This window comes from Schistocerca serialis, chromosome 3, assembly GCF_023864345.2.
Source record: "Schistocerca serialis cubense isolate TAMUIC-IGC-003099 chromosome 3, iqSchSeri2.2, whole genome shotgun sequence".
NCBI lineage: Eukaryota > Metazoa > Arthropoda > Insecta > Orthoptera > Acrididae > Schistocerca > Schistocerca serialis.
In genome coordinates, this window is record NC_064640.1 from 357,207,794 (window position 1) to 357,226,290 (window position 18,497).

Sequence of the window (18,497 nt, forward strand, 5' to 3'; positions counted from 1 at the left end):
ACATTAGTAGCTATACCTCACTTACAGTATATTTATAGAGAAAAATAAGCAAACACTATCTCCCACCATTGCAAAACAATAGAAATCCCCAAATTACTATACTAACAAAACACTAGAATCAATTCAGACAACCCAAAAGATATTTCCTGCACAGCTGTTAAAATATCACAAGAATGAAATTCATCCACTAATTGCAACCACCAAATTAACATCTCAGTCAAAATACATACAAATTAAAACAAAACTCATTCATCATGTGCACATAATACATTCAGACACTCTCATTATCATGGTACATGAAGCAATAAAATATAAGCACTGCTGTTCTTGCCACAGATGAGTGAACTGTGCCTGACCAACCACTGTGTCATGTATCAACTAATGGCATCATGTGGATGTGGTATGGAGGAGCGGGAGTCAACACACCTAACCCCCAGCCATTGTTGAATAAATATGGTGTCATTATGATGTGGTCGAGTATCTCCTCAGTTACTGGCATCATGAACCTGCGTGTAACCTGTTCCAGTCCTCCCACCAATGAAAAATTTCTGGCAGCATGGGGAATCAAAACCAAGTCCTCTGTATGGTAATCAATCATGCTGACTTCTCAGCTATGGAGCTGGATGTGATACATGATATGAGCTATAAAATGCATCTTATAAAACTATAAGAAAATTTAGTACACTGTCATTTCCTCTATACATTTGCTTAACTGTCTGTCTTAATGTGAAAGTGACTTGTATGCAGATTGCACAGAAGTAATCCACTCCACTTGTGTTACATTCTCCTTCCTACATCTTCCCCTTTTTTGGAAATGACACCAGTAATGGCAGTAAAGAGTCGAGTACACCCTAAGGCAGATGGATATGCCCAATATGGATGTCTCGTGTACTTGGAGGAGGTTGTAGCTTCATGTTCACTAATGAAGTATGGACCTTGGTAATAAGTGAAGAATTTGGTACCTTTCCCTCTGGGGTGTAATAGCTTGTTAACATACCAGCTGTCCTACATGGTATTCAGGTAACTTAGCATTTCATTACCCCATCCACTGAAGATGTTCTGGGGCCTTTGTATTTGCTCTTTGCACTTCTGTAAGGTTGAGCCAGATAGTAGGGGATTCTATCTTTATTTTATTTCAAAAGGTTTATTTCATTCTCTTGTTATGGTCAAGCATTAGCCAGTAGATCCAGCTGCCTGTAATTTTCTCGTCCCATGGTCTGGCAGCAGCAAGTCACCACCGAGGTGGGCAATCTCAATCACGCACCTCCCTCATGTGCTGATGAGGTAATACCACTTAGGCAAAGCTGACCAAGTCATGCTTCGGAACTTTCCATGGTGCTGCTGTGGTTTTCTCGGCTCCTGGCCAATCAGGGTGGAGGAAATCGCATGGCTGCGCTGGAGGTACCCTGCTGCCCATCAGCTGAAAACGCTCTCTGCCACGCGCCCTGTGGCTGTGAACATCATCTTCTCTTCCTGGTGCTGCGGCGCTGAGGACTTTGTTTCTGTAGCTGCCATGGCATTCAGACTTGTCCGAATGGCAGCCACCACTTTTCTTTAACTTCACCTAAGTTTGCTGCAAATTATGTTTTGCCCACCACTACATCTTGGCTCACCCTTGCCTTCCCAGGCCTGACTCATGTTGTCCATTTGAATTCGCATCTGTTGGTTTTTCTGCCAATAAATGGCCTCATTTCAAGAAAAGGTGTCAGAACAATTTCTTTCAACAAATTCGCCCACCGCCTTAGCCCCTCCTAGCAGAGCCGTTCCTGCACACTTCATTCCATACCTTCTGTAAAGCTCTTGTGGAATTCCATACCTATTCTCCATTCCTCCCTACTTTAGCCTTCACTACCTCAAATAGTGAAGGCATTTTCTGGCCATATACTACCTCACAGTGTGACAGACTTGTACTCTCAGAAACCTTAGAAGAGCCTAAGATCTCCATATCAATCATTGCAAATGATTCACTAGCCTCTGTTAATCTTTGCAGTGGAATATGCTGATGGCTTAATTCAACCCACTGTGCACATGATACATGTACAGTCTTACATCTTCTTCAAGTGTCCACTGCCAATATTGTTTTGCTATATGCTGCTCCATGGTTCTTCAACCCCCATGTCTGGCTAACAAATGATCATGTACCTGTCTCAACATTTCCTTCCACAGTGTGACTGGAATCACAAGATGGGGGTCCTTGTTTTCTTTTCTTACATAACACTCCACCATGCTGAATGAACTGTAGCTGCATAACTTGCAGTCTTCATCGGATCTTGTGCTTTCTATCACTCTGCAGCTGTGTGACCCACTCACCATAATACACAAACCTTGAGACTGAGGCCATCTGCGTTCCCTTGTGTTCTGTCTGGTCCATGGATTACCTCAAAATTGAACTCGCTAAGCTTCAGTATCCAGTGCATCAATCTGCTTGATGGATCCTTCAAACTTAATATCCATGTCAACACCACATACCTGTTATTACTTTTAGTATACTACAATGTGAGTAACATCAAAAGTATGTTATGCCACATATGAGGCTTAAGCATTTCCTTTTTTGTTTTAGAGTAAATTCTTTACAATGTATGCAATCAATGTGAGGAATAGGCAACTGCATGCTCTGCTCTGTCCACTTCCTAACTCAATAAACAGCTAAGCAAATTATTGCTTGCATCATATGACAATACAAATTCATAGTTTGAAAAAATCAACACTGTACAAGATCTTAACAATTCTTTTAATTTACTGACTGCATCCCTGCACTCTGATGTACAATGACACATCATTCCTTTTCTCAGTTGGTGAGTAAGTGGCAATGCTACCTCTGCAAATTTCACATTGAACTTTCTATAACAATTCAATAAAACCAAAAACTACTATAGCTCTTCCTCAGAACACAGTGCAGAAAATCTTGCATGGCCCTTACCAACTAGCATCAGTCCAGACCTCTTCATGATTAATCACATGTTTCAATACTCAGTCTTAGATGTGCTGTGCGCAACTGTCAGACACCTTCATTAACAGTAGCACTTGTTCTTCCATATCCTGAGCAAGGTCAGCAACGTCATCCAAATGTACCGTACACTTCCTTGCTTTCAAACCTTGCTAAAATCCATGTGGCAAATGCTGAAATGTGGCTGCCACATTCTTTAATCCAAATGGCATATACCAGTATTGGTAGTTACCCATAGGAACAATAAATGCATTTTTGGCTGGTCTTCCAGTATTGCTTCTAGCTGGTGATAACCACTCTTTAAGTCCATGGTGGAGTCTATCCAAAATTATCCATAGTTTCTGCTACATTTGAGATCAGATAAGCACCTGTAATCATGCGACTACTGAGTTATCTGTAACTAAAACAAAACTGATATGATTTTGAGCTATCCATACACACTCTTTTTTGGGGATGATCACCACAGGTGCTCCACCAGATTGATACTTTCCTCAATAATGCCCGCAACTGCTGATTAATGAATTCTTCAGTAGTTGGGCTAGGCCAGTTTCAGGATAGTCTGCATTTTTGCTAGATTTCCCCCTCATCTACATCATCGTTAATGATGCCATGCAACTCTGACAGATTTTGTCCCCTCCCCCATCCTTCTGACATAGGTAAACTGCTATAAGTGCAAAATGGTGCGAAAATCAAAAGGTGGTGGGAAACTCAAAAGAGCCAAATTTTGCTACACAGTTTTCCCCCACCCCTTTGACATCACTGTGGAAGTAGGACAGTTCTCCTAAGTGCAAAATAATGGGAAAAAAATATTGTGACTCGTCCATTTGGTTCTGACTGAGACAATTCAAAATGGTTTCACAATAATTTATCGATGTCTTTCAGGAGATGACTTTGTGTTTTAGATTGCTTTTATGCCTGATGTGCTTTGTTGAGTTCTTGCATTCACTTCCAAAGTGCTTCTTTTTTCACTCAATTTTCTTTGATGATCTCCCCAAGGTACTTAAATTTGTGTACTTTGTTATCTTTGTATTTTATACAAATTTGTGGTGCATCACCAATTGTACTGGTCATTACTTAAGATTTCTACAACATATTTTTAAGCTAATATGTTCTAGAATTTCTTGTACTTTATCAATTTTGGTCCTAGTAATGTGTATGTCATTTACATTTGTACTCCACTAGGCACCACGCAGTGTGTGACACCATCATTAGCCAACCTAATGTGTTTTCTTTGGATTTGGTTCATTTTGATTTATGTACAGATTTGGGTGTTAGCACAGTGCATTTGTATACAAACTGCATGGCTGGCTCAATAACTTAACATATATGCATGAAGTTCAACAAGACTGGAACAGGAAAGGGAGGTAATGACAGTGGCACGTAAAATGCCCTCCGCCACACACCTTTGGGTGGCTTGCAGAGTATAAATGTAGATGTAGATGTAGATGTAGACATGTAAACTACATGTTTTTGGGGTACTCATCCATTTCACATAAATATTTCAGGTATTTATGATGCTAATATATCATTTATCCCATATCTCTTATATTGTATACCATAGGTTGGTTAGGAACAACAATTTAAAAAAGTTTAGAATATGCAACAATGAAAAATGATTAAGTTAAAAAATAATGTATGAAAAGGGATAAGGAAAAAATATATTATCCATTCTAAAGCTCATTGGGCTCATTCTGATACCAGAAAACTGCCCATATAAAGTACATAGGACTAACGCTGACAGCCAAACGCTACAATAAGAATTCTTTCTTCTAAATGAGAATGAGGCAAAACAATTTTCATATCTTTGTTCGATTCTATAGAACACACCACAGTAAATCTTAACAAATAGTCCAGACACAATTAGTAAATATTTTGTTTCAAAAAATGAGCAAATCAGTAATAATGGTTAGTGAGTATGGGAAAGATTAGTTTAAGAATACCATACATGGATAATCTTTATTTCAGTCTGAACATGCTAGAAAATTATATCACATGTCATTTTACACTTCATAAAAAATAATCATCACTTCAAGGTCTCTAGCAAGATCCAAATTCTTCCATCCAAACTTCATATTTTGCAATGTCTCCTGCTGATACACTTTTTTTACATCTTGTTAATGCTTCATCAAAATCCTGCATAGTTACTGGTAGATCAACATCTTCTTTCTTGATTTTCTTAATTTCTTCTGGACTCCTGCCACATATTTTATGCCTCATTGCCATAAGGGCAGCATCCCTGAGAAGAGCACACAAAACATGAATAATTACACAAAGCTCTAATTTACTGTTTCAGGATCAAGTGGGGTGGTTTTTTTAGTAACATTCCATGCATTTTATACTGAGCTCTGGAATCTATAACACATTAGAATCCATAACTCAGTACCACAACATAGGTGACCTTCTGCCATTTGTGTTTGAATCCTCAGCATCAATTTGCATGTGAGTCAATACTCAAATGTCTGGTACAACTAAACTGAGCAAGCATTATTTTCTCTGATCTTGCCCGCTTCAAGTTTCTATACCATTCTGACAACAGCAATGATTGTCACTGCAAAGCACAACAGGTAATTAGTACTGGTTCATAAGCATCATGTGTCAGAAATATCAAGTGCTACAGTCTGATGTGACACCAGTTACTGTTTGTTATCACTCATTGTGTTCACTAGAGGCTGTGAGATAGACAGTGATATATTACAACTGTCCAACTGTACCATTTATTGCTATTTCATTGCATGATATACACTGCAATTTTTCACCATTTTAAATCCAATGTTTACTTAACACACAGCTTGTTGAAAAGCTATGATCTCTATCCATTGGCCTGCAATGTCATCTAAGTTGTACCCATTGAGAATACTTATTATGTGATGAGGAAAAATTCCTTTCACTGTAGATAGAAACTGAAATTGCCAGAGAAATAGTGGAATGTGTTTTTATTTATTTATTCTGATACACATTCCATTTATCCATTATTGTGTGATCACACATGCTTGTGGAATGACTTGAAACTGTTAACTCATTTTGTATGTTTATGTCAATACAGAGTTTAAAATGTAAATTTCAGATATTACCTAAACACAGCCTTTGATTTATAAAATACAGTAACCATCTTTATAACTTACAGGACACAATGTGATTTATAAGATCTAATTAAAGAAGAAAGAGACAATAAAACAGGAAAACACAGGTAGATATGGAAAATGCTCTTACCTGTGTCTGTTAAAGAATTTGTCTAGAGAACAGAAACTTTTTCAAGATGAAACTGCTCCAGCTTACTTTTAAACATTCAGTTACTGCCTTGTAGGGATTTAATATGACTTGGAGGTGAGTTCAAGATTTTTGTGCTAGTGCATTTTACACATTTTTGCACTAGAGAAAATTCTTCAAGTTTTATTGTATGCCACATTTCCTTCTTGTGTTATGGCGATGGCAGTACTCATTCATTTATTTCATATTGAGAAGTATTGTGACGCATGAATGGCACGATCAAAAAGAGATTTTGAGAGGTAGTAATTAATATCTCTATTTGCTTCAAAAGATTAGGACATGAAATTTTTAGAGGCAGTCCACACACCACTCTGACAATCTTTCTCTGGATGATAAAGACTTTTTTCAGTATCAGTGAACTGCCGCACAAGATGAGCGACTGGAAATAACCAAAATAAGCAGATTTTGAGACGTTGATGTCTCAGAGATGGGAGATTATCCTTTTCAAGATTTGAAGGATGTGATGTTCACAGTTAAACCTGTTATTCATTAGTATGCCTAATTATTTCAAACAATATGCCCACTGTATCTGATGGCTCTCAAGTGCAGTGTTAATTTCTTATGGGCTTTCCTGATTAGAATGGAGGTAAATATAATTGGTTTTGATGAGGTTTATTGTCAGGGAATTTACTGTGAACCAGTTCAGAACATCTGCAAGTAATAATATGGCATTAAACTCTACATCTGTGGATGTTTTATAGTGTATCACAATGCTTGTGGATAAGAAATAGCAGGTGACTGAGGACAGAGTCTTGTAGGGCTCCATAATTTACCATTCCCCATTTGGACTCCAGCCCTCTTACCTACATGTTAATCCCATCTGAGATTATTTCCTCTTGTCTGTCATGTAGGTAGGATTTTAGCCTGTGGCTCAATTGTCCTCTGATTCCATACTGGCATCCATAATTCATGCTTCATACTGCGCAGAATTTTTCCTCTTTGAAAGTTAAACAAGGCTGCTTGTTGTCTGTCGGACTTATTAACTCTAATTTGTTATATGATATATGAGAAAATGATGGTTTCATGAAGTAGCTTAAATCATAACAGTGAGCAGTGATTTATTCATATAATGGTCTATTATGTTACAGAGATAAGTGTGACCTGTTGTTATTTATGAAATGAAATTACTGTGTCAACCATTAGCAGTTGGGTCACTGTTACATGAGCTGCCATGCAGCATGACTGACAGTAGTACAGAATATTCAAAGTCTTTCAGTTAATACTATTACTAATATGTTTAACTACTTTATTTAGTATTTTATTAGTGACAGTCTACATTTATAAGCAAGAATATACTGATCATTCATGTAATTTTCTGTGAGTCAACCACTGGCATAAAAACTTGATCATAACAGGGATATTACTAATTGCCTTGTGTAATGCTGAGGTAAACACAGATGGATGCCACTCATAACATGGTATTGTGATCACTGGCCTATTTATTTATGTCTCATGATGTGTGTGTTGTTCAGGTGATCTCCAAGATGCCAGTATGTTCTGGTGCATCATTTAACATAATGAAACAAGAAGCCTGATTTATTAGAGAAGATAACACATTTCTCTTACACTATTTTCTAAGGTGAATCCTGTAATGCTGAATGACATAATATGTATTGGTGTCAATGGATAAATTAGTGCACACACATGGGTGCAGAAAGACATGAGCAATCATGAATAATGAATTGTGTGCTCTCAAGCACTATTATCTCCTCCAGCACTGTTTCATTTTTCAAGCCATGTCACATCTGTGATATTCACTGGAAAATCATATTTGTCAAGTTGCTTTGGTTATCAGCTTCCCTCATTTAAATGGAAGAAAGATGGTCATAATGTTCTGCCTTATTAGTGTACTTTGATTTTCAACAAATTGTATTTTACTTACCTACATACATTACTTATGTCTGATCCTGTGTAGCCCTTAAGGCTGTCAGCAACTTTGTTAGTATCTAGAGGAGGATCAACATTTACTCCTTCTAGGCATAGTTTCACCAAGGCAGATCTTGTTTCATCTGAAACAACATGAAACATCCTGATATCAGTAATGACAATCTGTGTAAAAAAGGGTCCATTACACAAAGTCTGTGAAAGAGAAATTGGAAAGGAAGAAACTGCCACATACAAATAATATAGGATTTATTCTGTGTAATGAAGGCGAATTAATTCTCATCAGTAACACAGACTGTGTGGATACACCAAACTCTTTACGACATCCACTGTCTCTAAGTCAGTTTACGGAATGTGCTTAAATGATGCAGTGGGTTTAAGATACATAACATAGTCTTCACTTGTCCAGTAGAACAAACTCTGCATATACTCTGTGTAGAGTAATTTGTTTTCAAAATTATTTTATACGCATAACATCCTCAAGATCACTACACAAATCTTGGAAGAGAGCCAACAGGTGGATAATTTACTCCTTCCTGTGCATTGCTAGGTTTGTATAAATGTTAGGAAATGTCATTTTTCACTGTTGTATTATATTTATGAAAGATACTGCTGTTTCTGTTTCAACTGCTACTGATTAATGTCAACAAACTTCCTTTCACTGTCATTTCCTGTTGCATTTTTCACTATGAACGTACTATTTTTTGCTCCATTAAAATTTTTCTTTATTGTGGTAATGGAGGATGTCCGTGAAGAACTGTGACACGTACTCCAACTGCCAGTATTGGTGTGGCGTACACGTGGTATTATTGTACTGAAATACGTGAGTTAGGGGCTTGTGGTTGGTGAAAATTACAAAGGGATGAGCTTCTACTGATAGGCGGCAGAATTTTACTGCCTTGAACAATGCAAGCAACTCACAATCCTTAGCACTCCATGTGTGTTGCCACTCTGAAAGCTTCCATGAGAAGAAACTGAGCATCTGCCAGCTGCTGCCAATGCGCTGTTGAAGCACTGCACCTATAGCTGTCTGGTTAGCATTCATGACCACAGCCAGTTGAGCGTCGTGCACCAGGTGAGAGAGCAGTGTCACTTCTGCAAGGCTTCGTTTGGAGTTAATAGATCCTCTCTCCATTTCATACTACCAGTTAACAAGGGTCTCTCCCTTCAAGGTAGAAAAAAATGGTTCAAATGGCTCTGAGCACTATGGGACTTAACATCTGTGGTCATCAGTCCCATAGAACTTGGAACTACTTAAACCTAACTAACCTAAGGACATCACATACATCCATGCCCGAGGTAGGATTTGAACCTGCGACCGTAGCGGTCACGCAGTTCCAGACTGAAGTGCCTAGAACCATACTGCCACACTGGCCGGCTTCAAGGTAGGACCACGTAGCACCACAGTCAGAGGTTCCAGCAATGTGGTGGCATTAGGCAGATGGCACCGATAAAAATTTATCATGTCAAGATAGTGGCGTAAGCCTTTGTGTGTCTGTGGGTGCACCTTGTTCAACAACCCCTGCACCTTACCCAGTAGTGGCTCTGAGTAAATGCCCTTGAAACTCAATTTGTGTGACCCCAAACATAATTTTTGAGGGATTAATGACTATGCCGGCCTCGCTCAGCCACTGAAAGATGGTCGTTATGTGGCAGTGATGGCATTCAGATGACTTTGAATAGATGAGGATATCAGTGAGGTACATAAAATACCACAAATATGCCTCGTAAAATGCCATCCAGTAAATGCTGCTATGTCTGGGCAATATTCTGTAGACCGAATGACAAGTATAAGCTTTCAAAAAGAATGAAGGGCATTATAATTACTGTTTTCTGAATGTCTTCAGGTACCACAGGGATCTGCATGAACACCTTCGTGCAGTTAATTTTGCTAAGTATAACAGAGCCCACCAAGGCGTGGCTACAATTCTATAGGCGTGGTTTGAGGTATCGGTCTGGCACCGTTTGTGCATTTAAGGTAGGTAGTCTCCTCATGGGCATGGCACGGCCGACTTCCTTCCCCGTCCTTCCCTAATCCGATGAGACCGATGACCTCGCTGTCTGGTCTCCTTCCCCAAAACCAACCAACCAACCAATCTCCTCATGGGCACCAAAAATTATCTATCTTTGGCACAAATTGCAAGGCAGAGGACCATTGGCTACATGGTGGACGAACAATGCACTGTCACAACACGGCCTCGAACTCAGCCTTTACTACAGCAAGTCACTCGGGTGCAAGTTGATGTGGACAGCATGAGGTTGGTGGTCCACATGTAGTCATAATGTGGTGGACTGCTGAATGTTCGACATGCCTCAGTGCACAAGGCAGACAAGTGCGCTCTGGAAATTTGTCCAGTATATCTGCATATGGTCTGGGGAACTTCACTAGTTTAACACTGAACGAGGCAGCCAGCTGTTACTGTAACTCTATTTTCAAATTTGTTGTCAAATCAGAAGGGCACTTGTAATGTCAGCTAATATGTTGTTGTGACCAAGGAAATTCGCACCCCGGATTGGTTTGTTGACATCAGCCACAACAAACTTACAAGGAAAGGTGCGACACAGTCCAGGATCCAAATTTCTGTGACAAGTGCTGTACATTTTTATTGTTGAGTTGTTTGCCACCATAAGAGATTGTCTAGGCCTTCCAGCAAGCTCTTAGCATAAATCAAGGGGAAAGAGACAGATTGGAACCCATGCAGATGAGGTACTTCACGCTGCTAGGCCATTCCATTTTGAGGAGATGCCTGGATATTGCACTGCAGCTGGGTGAACCTAGGCCCATTTGCAGCTGGCATTTGGGTGCAAGCAGAGAGGCCGACACTTTGTCGCTTTATAGCTAAAGCAGGAATGATACCAGCAGTGCCCACTCAGCTGATGCTCTAATGTTGTCGGCTTACCACCAGAATGGCTGGTAACACGCTGATGGTGGTGGGAGCCAGATCGGTGGTATCGAAATCTGTGCCACTATGGGGACTGCTGCTCTCTGTTTGTGAGTGTGCCAACTGGTCGACCTGTGTACTGCCACCTTTGCAGCCAGGTCTCGAACTAGGTAGGGCAGGTTGGCATCTGTACTGGTAACTACGGGAGACACATATCACAACAAAGCCAAATTTGCAGGCACGGCAACAGCATTGTAGGCTGCCACGGCGGTGGTATTGGGTGTTGTTGCCGGTGCGTCACACACCCTATCAGCCAAGTTCATGACAGTGTCCAGCTGCATTTCTGTTTGTGCAGCAATGGCTGCTTGCACTTGTGCTGGAAGGCTGCGCATCCAGACAGCACGCAATAGCAAGTCTAAGACCATGTCGGACTGTGCGAGGCTCTGAAAATGGCGCAGGAACTGCGATGGCCTCCTGTCATTGCACTTTGAAATAAGCAGTTCTCATAATATGCAAAGATCAGCACATTCCTCAAACTGGGGAACTATCAAGAATGGGGTTCCACAAGGGTCAGTCTTGGGTCTGTTGTTGTTCTTAATATATATTAATAACTTGCCATTCTATATTCATGAAGAGGCAAAGTTAGTTCTCTTTGCTGATGATACAAGTATAGTAATCACACCTGACAAACAAGAATTAACTGATGAAATTGTCAATAATGTCTTTCAGAAAATTACTAAGTGGTTCCTTGTAAACGGACTCTCACTGAATTTTGATAAGACACAGTAGATACACTTCCGTACAGTAAATGGTATGACGCCATTAATAAATATAGACCTTAATCAGAAGCATATAGCTAAGGTAGAATATTGAAAATTTTTAGGTGTGTCCATTGATGTGAAATTAAATTGGAAGAAACACATTGATGATCTGCTGAAACTTTTGAGTTCAGCTACTTATGCAATAAGGGTCATTACAAATTTTGGTGATAAACATCTTAGTAAATTAGCTTACTACGTCTATTTTCACTCATTGCTTGCCTATGGCATCATATTTTGAGGTAATTCATCACTGAGGAATAAAATATTTATTGCACAAAAGCGTGTAGTCAGAATAATAGCTGGAGTCCACCCAAGATCATCCTGCAGACATTTATTTAAGGATCTAGAGATATTCACAGTAGCTTCTCAGTATATATACTCTCTTATGAAATTTGTTATTAACAACCAAACCCAATTGAAAAGTAATAGTAGTGTGCATAACTACAGTACTAGGAGAAAGGATGATCTTCACTATTCAATATTAAATCTAATTTTGGCACAGAAAGGGGTGAATTATACTGCCACTAAAGTCTTTGGTCACTTACCAAATAGTATCAAAAGTCTGACAGATAACCAACAAGTATTTAAGAAGAAATTAAAAGAATTTCTGAATGACAACTCCTTCTACTCCATAGAGGAATTTTTAGATATAAATTAAGAAAAAAAGAAAAAAAACCAAACAAAAAAATTATTAAAAAAATTAAAAAAAACAAAAAATAAAAAAGTTGTTATATTAACTTAATTATGTTGTTAAATTAACTTAATTATGTCATGTATTGGAAAATTTGACTCGTTCCACATCATTACAAAATATCGTATTCATGATCCATGGAACTAGTATTAATCTAATCTAATCTAATCTAATCTCTCCTGTTGTCGCAGCAACTGATTCACCTGTTGTTCCCGCAGTGATGCAATTCACCTTATTAACTCCTCTGTTAGTCACTTATATGAAGACTATGTCGGCGTGGTGGTGATATCCCACACTTTGGCTGCATAGTCTTGATCTAGCTGGCTCATGACATGTCCAAATTTGGCGAGGTCACAGGTGATGTTGCTCATGAAAACTGCCTCCACTTGGCTGAACCACATGATTGGGCCACGGGGCCAAATGGAGGGCAGCCTAACCAAAACACACATCCTGTGCTTTCTGCCACTCCCGTAAACTTGTTCTCCAGTCTCTGGTTGCGCACTAGCAGCTCAAGTATTGTCTGTTGTACACTGTCTATTGTCTTTTGCAGTTCTTCCAAAGCTGTCACCTTGCTTTAGCGCCTAGTTCACGAAGTTTTGTTCGTGAACTCACTCTTCATACGCGAGGACGAAAGCGTTAGATCACTTGTGGTTCTGCATCACTCACACTGATGAAAGTTCATCACCGCGTATTTAGCGTAGCGATCGTGTTGGGGTCACCAGTGAAGCGGGAACGTGTGGGTATCGCCGCTTACATGTCAGTTGTAGAGTGATCCGACTTTACTGACACCCACGCACTTTGTTCGACGGTGTGGTAACAGGAAATTGATAAGTACACTTTCCGAAAATTATTTTGTCAAATGAGTAAATGAACAAGTGACAAAAATGAAATTGATTCGCAATGTCCATTAACCGTCGATCGCGATAATTGTCTTTGCATAACAGTTCCGCTCGAACACCGACCCCAGACGGTGTACCCTCCTCGGTGACGAGCGTGTCGTCTGGTTGTGTGAGGGCAGGAGAACAGTGGAAGCATGTCCGGAACAAAACGAATCTTTTTCTCGTGATCGTGGGGGTGCTGTGTGTTTCGCAGACATGATGAAGCAAAGGGAGAATGAAAAACAAAGATCCTTATGAGTCTGTGGGGAGCTCGCGTTAAGCTCGACCCTCCTGATCCGCGGACTGAAATTACAGAATCTCGAAATTCGCGTCTGTACTATACGACAGCTCAGTTGGCACTGCCGTTGCTTCTTCTGCTGACTCGCATGTGTGCGTGCCACGTGGGACCGTCGTGACAGCTCTGGTCCTTTCACGCATTTTTGCGGCACCCCTTCCACAGACGCACCTGGAGCGATATTAGTTTGTTTTATTCACAGTGCATAGTTTAATTTTTGTTCCCACGTATTTCTTCGAAAAAGTGAATTGTACCTTTGTATTTTACTTTCTAGACTAGTGTTTACTATCTTAAGGTTTTTTGTATAAGTCTTAGTGCATTATCTTTGTGGGAGCCAACATTCTAGTGCAGTTTTGCCCCGTCATAAGCACTACAGTTATGTGATTCAATTTGGATCTCGTGAACACTGGAGACAGTTCTCGCATAGTCAATGTCCGGTAGTCTCAGCAGAGCGATGTGTGTGTAGTGGGTGGGGGGGGGGGGGGGTTGAAATTCACATTAGGGGGACTTCCGGTAACATGACCTCGATTCTCTGCCATGACATTTGGAGCACTGCAAAATTATCAGTACATCATCTCGCTTTCTTATCGAGTGATTTAATGTCTTCCGTATTTGATTTCGTTTCGCAGTAAACAGAACTGGGTTTCATCGCATTGTGTTCCTGATATATGACTTCCCGTGTGTATTGCACTCTTTGAACTGCACTGTGAATAAGCTGATTGTATTCTGCTCGATTTTTGCTTGCATCTGTATTGATTGTTGGAGTAAATAATTCCATATTTGTTTTCGTTTCATATAAAACAGAAATTGGTTTTGCTGCATAGTGTTCTGTTGACATTTGTTCCTGCCTACGAATACGAATGTGAACTGCCCAGTTTAAGTGCATTTTAAGTATATTTCTCATATCCTACTTTATTTTAGTTCACATCCATTCTTCATCTTTCTCCCATTTCACCCAGTGACTTACTAATATTTTTCCCACAGTTGACCATACATTTACTATTTAAATTTACGAAAATCATCATATGTTGTCTTACAAACTTTCCTCAAAGTTATATATATTTTTGATTACAGTTCTTTATAAATCTATCCTCACTATTTATTGAATTGTTGAGGAATGAAGATAACACTGTTTTAGAAGTTTTTGTTGGTGTGATATACCCAAAAAATGCAGGCATGTTCAACGCCACTAGAGTTTCTCACATTCATATCGTGTATCACTTTTCTTCTTCCTTGCTTTACACACTGCACAACTTCTGGGGGGTGTTTTCTTGATGGGATTGGGGAGAATAAACCAAACAAAACCTGAAAGTGTTTGCTTAAAACTCGTAAAATATCGAAAGAAATCGTGTGTGGTACTCACCACCAAACAGACCGATTTCTCAACTTTCCAATGGTATATTACATTCATGCCATCTAGTAACAGCGAAGAAGAAACACTAAGGAGGCGCTATAGCTGCTCGGTCCGTCTCACAGCTAGCAATGTAATGACGGACTTGAAACCTGTGGCTGGCTGTGACACAGCTGTATAAGCTGTATAATCCAATGGGTTTATGGGGACCTCCATTTAGCAGCTTTTGACAGTAATGCTATTCAACTTTATTACATCTTTTCACGCAATGTGTATGTATTTCTGCATTGAACTGTGTGGCTTCTTGCCACTGACCAGGAAAGTACTTGGGCTCGAACAAACACAAATACACCAAAATAGTGTGAGAAATAATGTAAAGGTCTCTTATTGCACTATTGATACTCCCGCATCTGCAAAACTCTGCAGTCGTCCGTTAGAGGCACTGCGTATGCCATGCCGCATTGCACTCTGACCTGCCGGTACGCCAGTCGGGACCAGTAGGGACGGTGCAGCGTGCCTCTGAAGTTGCGTTTTGTGACATTATTTGTGTATTGAAGCGTCAGATGGGTCGGCGATTGATAATCAATCCTGCTAATGTATTGCGATTGGTTGAGAAGAAGTTACGAAGAACCCTTCTTCGCGAAGATGGTATTGGTGTAGAAGACGAATCATTCGCATGTTTTCTGGTGTCTATTATAGCGCAGAAATATGAGCATAAGTTAGAAACAGATACTGTTTTTACACTAACACATAATGATGATGATAGGGATGATAATGACGAACAACTCATTGCAAACGGTAGTGCTGCGGCAAGTGCGGGAAGAGGCGATGGAAGCAGTGACAGTGAATACCAACCGTCTCCTAAGAAGAAGGTTAAAGTTGCAAGTATCATCACGGCGTTTGATGACAACACACTCGAGAACATGTACGATGATTATTACGTAAGAGGTTTCGACACATACGACAAGCTTCTGAAAAGATATCCTAAACTGAAGTCTAAAAGCAATATTAAAAACATACTGGATTACGTGGCAAAGAAAAGAGAAGGAAATACAGTTTTCAAAGGAAATCGTACACTGCTGTTCAAGACCATCAAGGAGCGTGTAATGGCGAAATTCGATGAAGCGCGAGAATGCGGTTCCACCGTTCATTATTGGCATTTACAACATTGGGCATTGGACGTAGCCAGAAATCTCGGGTGTACAAACTTTACAGCTTCACTAGGATTTATTACTAATTTGAAAAAGGAGTATAGGATAACATCACGCCGTATCACTATGCTCCAAGCACAAAAAGATAAGGATGACGAAGAAGAGCTGATTGAAAGAGCTCAAACGTTTGTTGCTGACGTCAATGAGCATGTCACGAGAGAAAACATCGATATTAGTTCTGTATGGAACTGTGATCAGTCAGTTCAACTATGAACTTTCTTGTGACAGAACACTATCCACGAAAGGGGAGAGAAACACTGTCGCGGTGTTGCAATCAGTTAACTGTGCAACACATACACTGCTGGCCACCGTAAATGCAACACCAAGAAAGACAAGAGGTAGCACAACAAAATTTATTTTGTAGATAACATGTTGACCAAGTATCAAATGATTACGTTTACAGACGTCTGTGACATGTGGTTCCTGCCAGAATCAGTAGCCAGAGTAGCCGCCATTGTTGGAGATCACCGCTGCCACACGTCTCGGCATTGAGTCAAAGAGACGTTGGATGTGTTCCTGGGGTACAGCAGCCCAAGCAGCTTCCACGCGTTGCCAAAGATCATCTGGTGTGGCAGCTAGGGATGTAATCTGGGTCACTCGTTGAGCAACCATGGACCACATGTTTTCTATCGGCGAAAGATCCGGAGAGCGAGCCGGCCAGGGAAGCACTTCAATCTGGTTATTGACGAAGAACCTTTGGACAATGCGTGCCACGTGTGGTCGCGCATTATCCTGTTGAAATACGGCTGTGGCCGAGCCCTGAAGGTAAGGAAGGACAACTGGCTCCAGCACCTCGGATATGTAGCGCCGACTATTTAAAGTACCGGCAATGCGTACTAGAGGCGTGCGAGAGTAATATCCAATACCGCCCCATACCATAATACCCGGTGCAAGACCAGTGTGGCGGTGCATAATGCAGCTGTCCAGCATCCTCTCTCCACGGTGTCTCCACACTGGAATTCGACCATCGTGGTGCTGCAGACAGAAGCGTGCCTCGTCAGTAAAGACAACGTCATTCCATTCTGCCGTCCACATCCGTCTGTCATCACACCATTGGCGACGGAGACGTCTGTGGCTCTGCGTCAATGGTAGACGAAGCAATGGACGTCTTGCGGACAGACCACTCTGCTGTAAACGGCGTCGAATGGTACACGCAGACACTGGATGATGCGTTACAGACGCAATGTGCTGTACTATGGTTCGGGATGTCACTGAGCGATCCGTCACTGCCATGCGCACAGTTTGCCTATCAGCACGTGCAGTGGTGCACCGAGGTGAATGCGATCGACCACGTCGGTCCTTCGTGCCCTCCTGCACCCAACGGTCACATATCCGCATTACAGTTGTTTGGTTTCGTCCAACATGACTAGCGGTTTCTCTGTATGATAATCCACAATCTCGGTAAGCCACTATCCTTCATCTGTCGAACTCGGATACTTGATCAAACGATGTTCGCTGTTGTCTACGAGGCATAACTGATCGTCTTGTGAAACAACCACTAGGTAAACACACGTGCCGAACGTACACTCGTCGAAATCGCCAAGCCTTAAATGGCGCTATGAGGTGGCGCCACAGGCGCGCATGATGTGCGTCTGCGCTGAAATTCTAATCAGTTGCATATCTCATCACTGCAATTCCACGGTGTAAATTTCACTTGATTCGGATGCTTCCTTCAGGGTGTTGCATTTACGGTGGCCAGCAGTGTAGTTACACGAGCGATGTTGCTATATCAATGGACGATTCCACGAATCCAGTGGAAAGTTTGGACCCCGCGTGTCAAGGGAAATAGAAACGCGGTGCCCTCCAAATGTCGTCGTCGATGCAAGTGTGAATGGGAAGATGACGAAACAACATCTGAAGACGTTTTTTCTGTCAGTTTTGAATCCACATTTGTCGAGAAAGTCATTAGTACTTTGTGACTCCTGGTCTGGACATAAGGATGAACGAGTACTACTGGAAGCACCTGGTGGAAAACATGTAGATTTAAAAATCATTCCGCCTAAAACTACAAAATATGCACAACCTCTGGATGTGTATTTCTTCAGGCAATATAAAATATATGCCGAGAGAATAAAACACTTCATTAAACTACGCTCCAGTAATATGCAGCCGAAATTGCACGACAGGCTCTTTATCATGAATATGCATTCTGTCATTTACAATCAGTTATCTGCGGGAGTGTACAGACCAATGTTTCGTTACGCGTGGCAGAACGCTGGCTACGATATTGGTGAATCATCCAACAACTTCAAAAGTGTCATTGACGTGGC

The 18,497-nt window shown here is 40.8% G+C and overlaps 1 protein-coding gene across 1 annotated transcript in view; it reads right to left on the bottom strand.

The window, feature by feature from the left end:
- Positions 1-4,931: 4,931 nt before the first annotated feature.
- The window catches only part of LOC126470850 (katanin p60 ATPase-containing subunit A-like 1), a 54,573-nt gene continuing 41,007 nt past the window's right edge, over positions 4,932-18,497 (bottom strand). Inside the window, exons 7-8 of the mRNA XM_050098865.1 lie at positions 8,097-8,223; positions 4,932-5,183 (exon numbers count right to left, since the gene is read on the bottom strand). Coding sequence (XP_049954822.1) covers positions 4,985-5,183; positions 8,097-8,223 — 326 coding nt within the window. The 3' untranslated portion in view covers positions 4,932-4,984. The remainder of the gene's footprint in view (positions 5,184-8,096; positions 8,224-18,497) is intronic.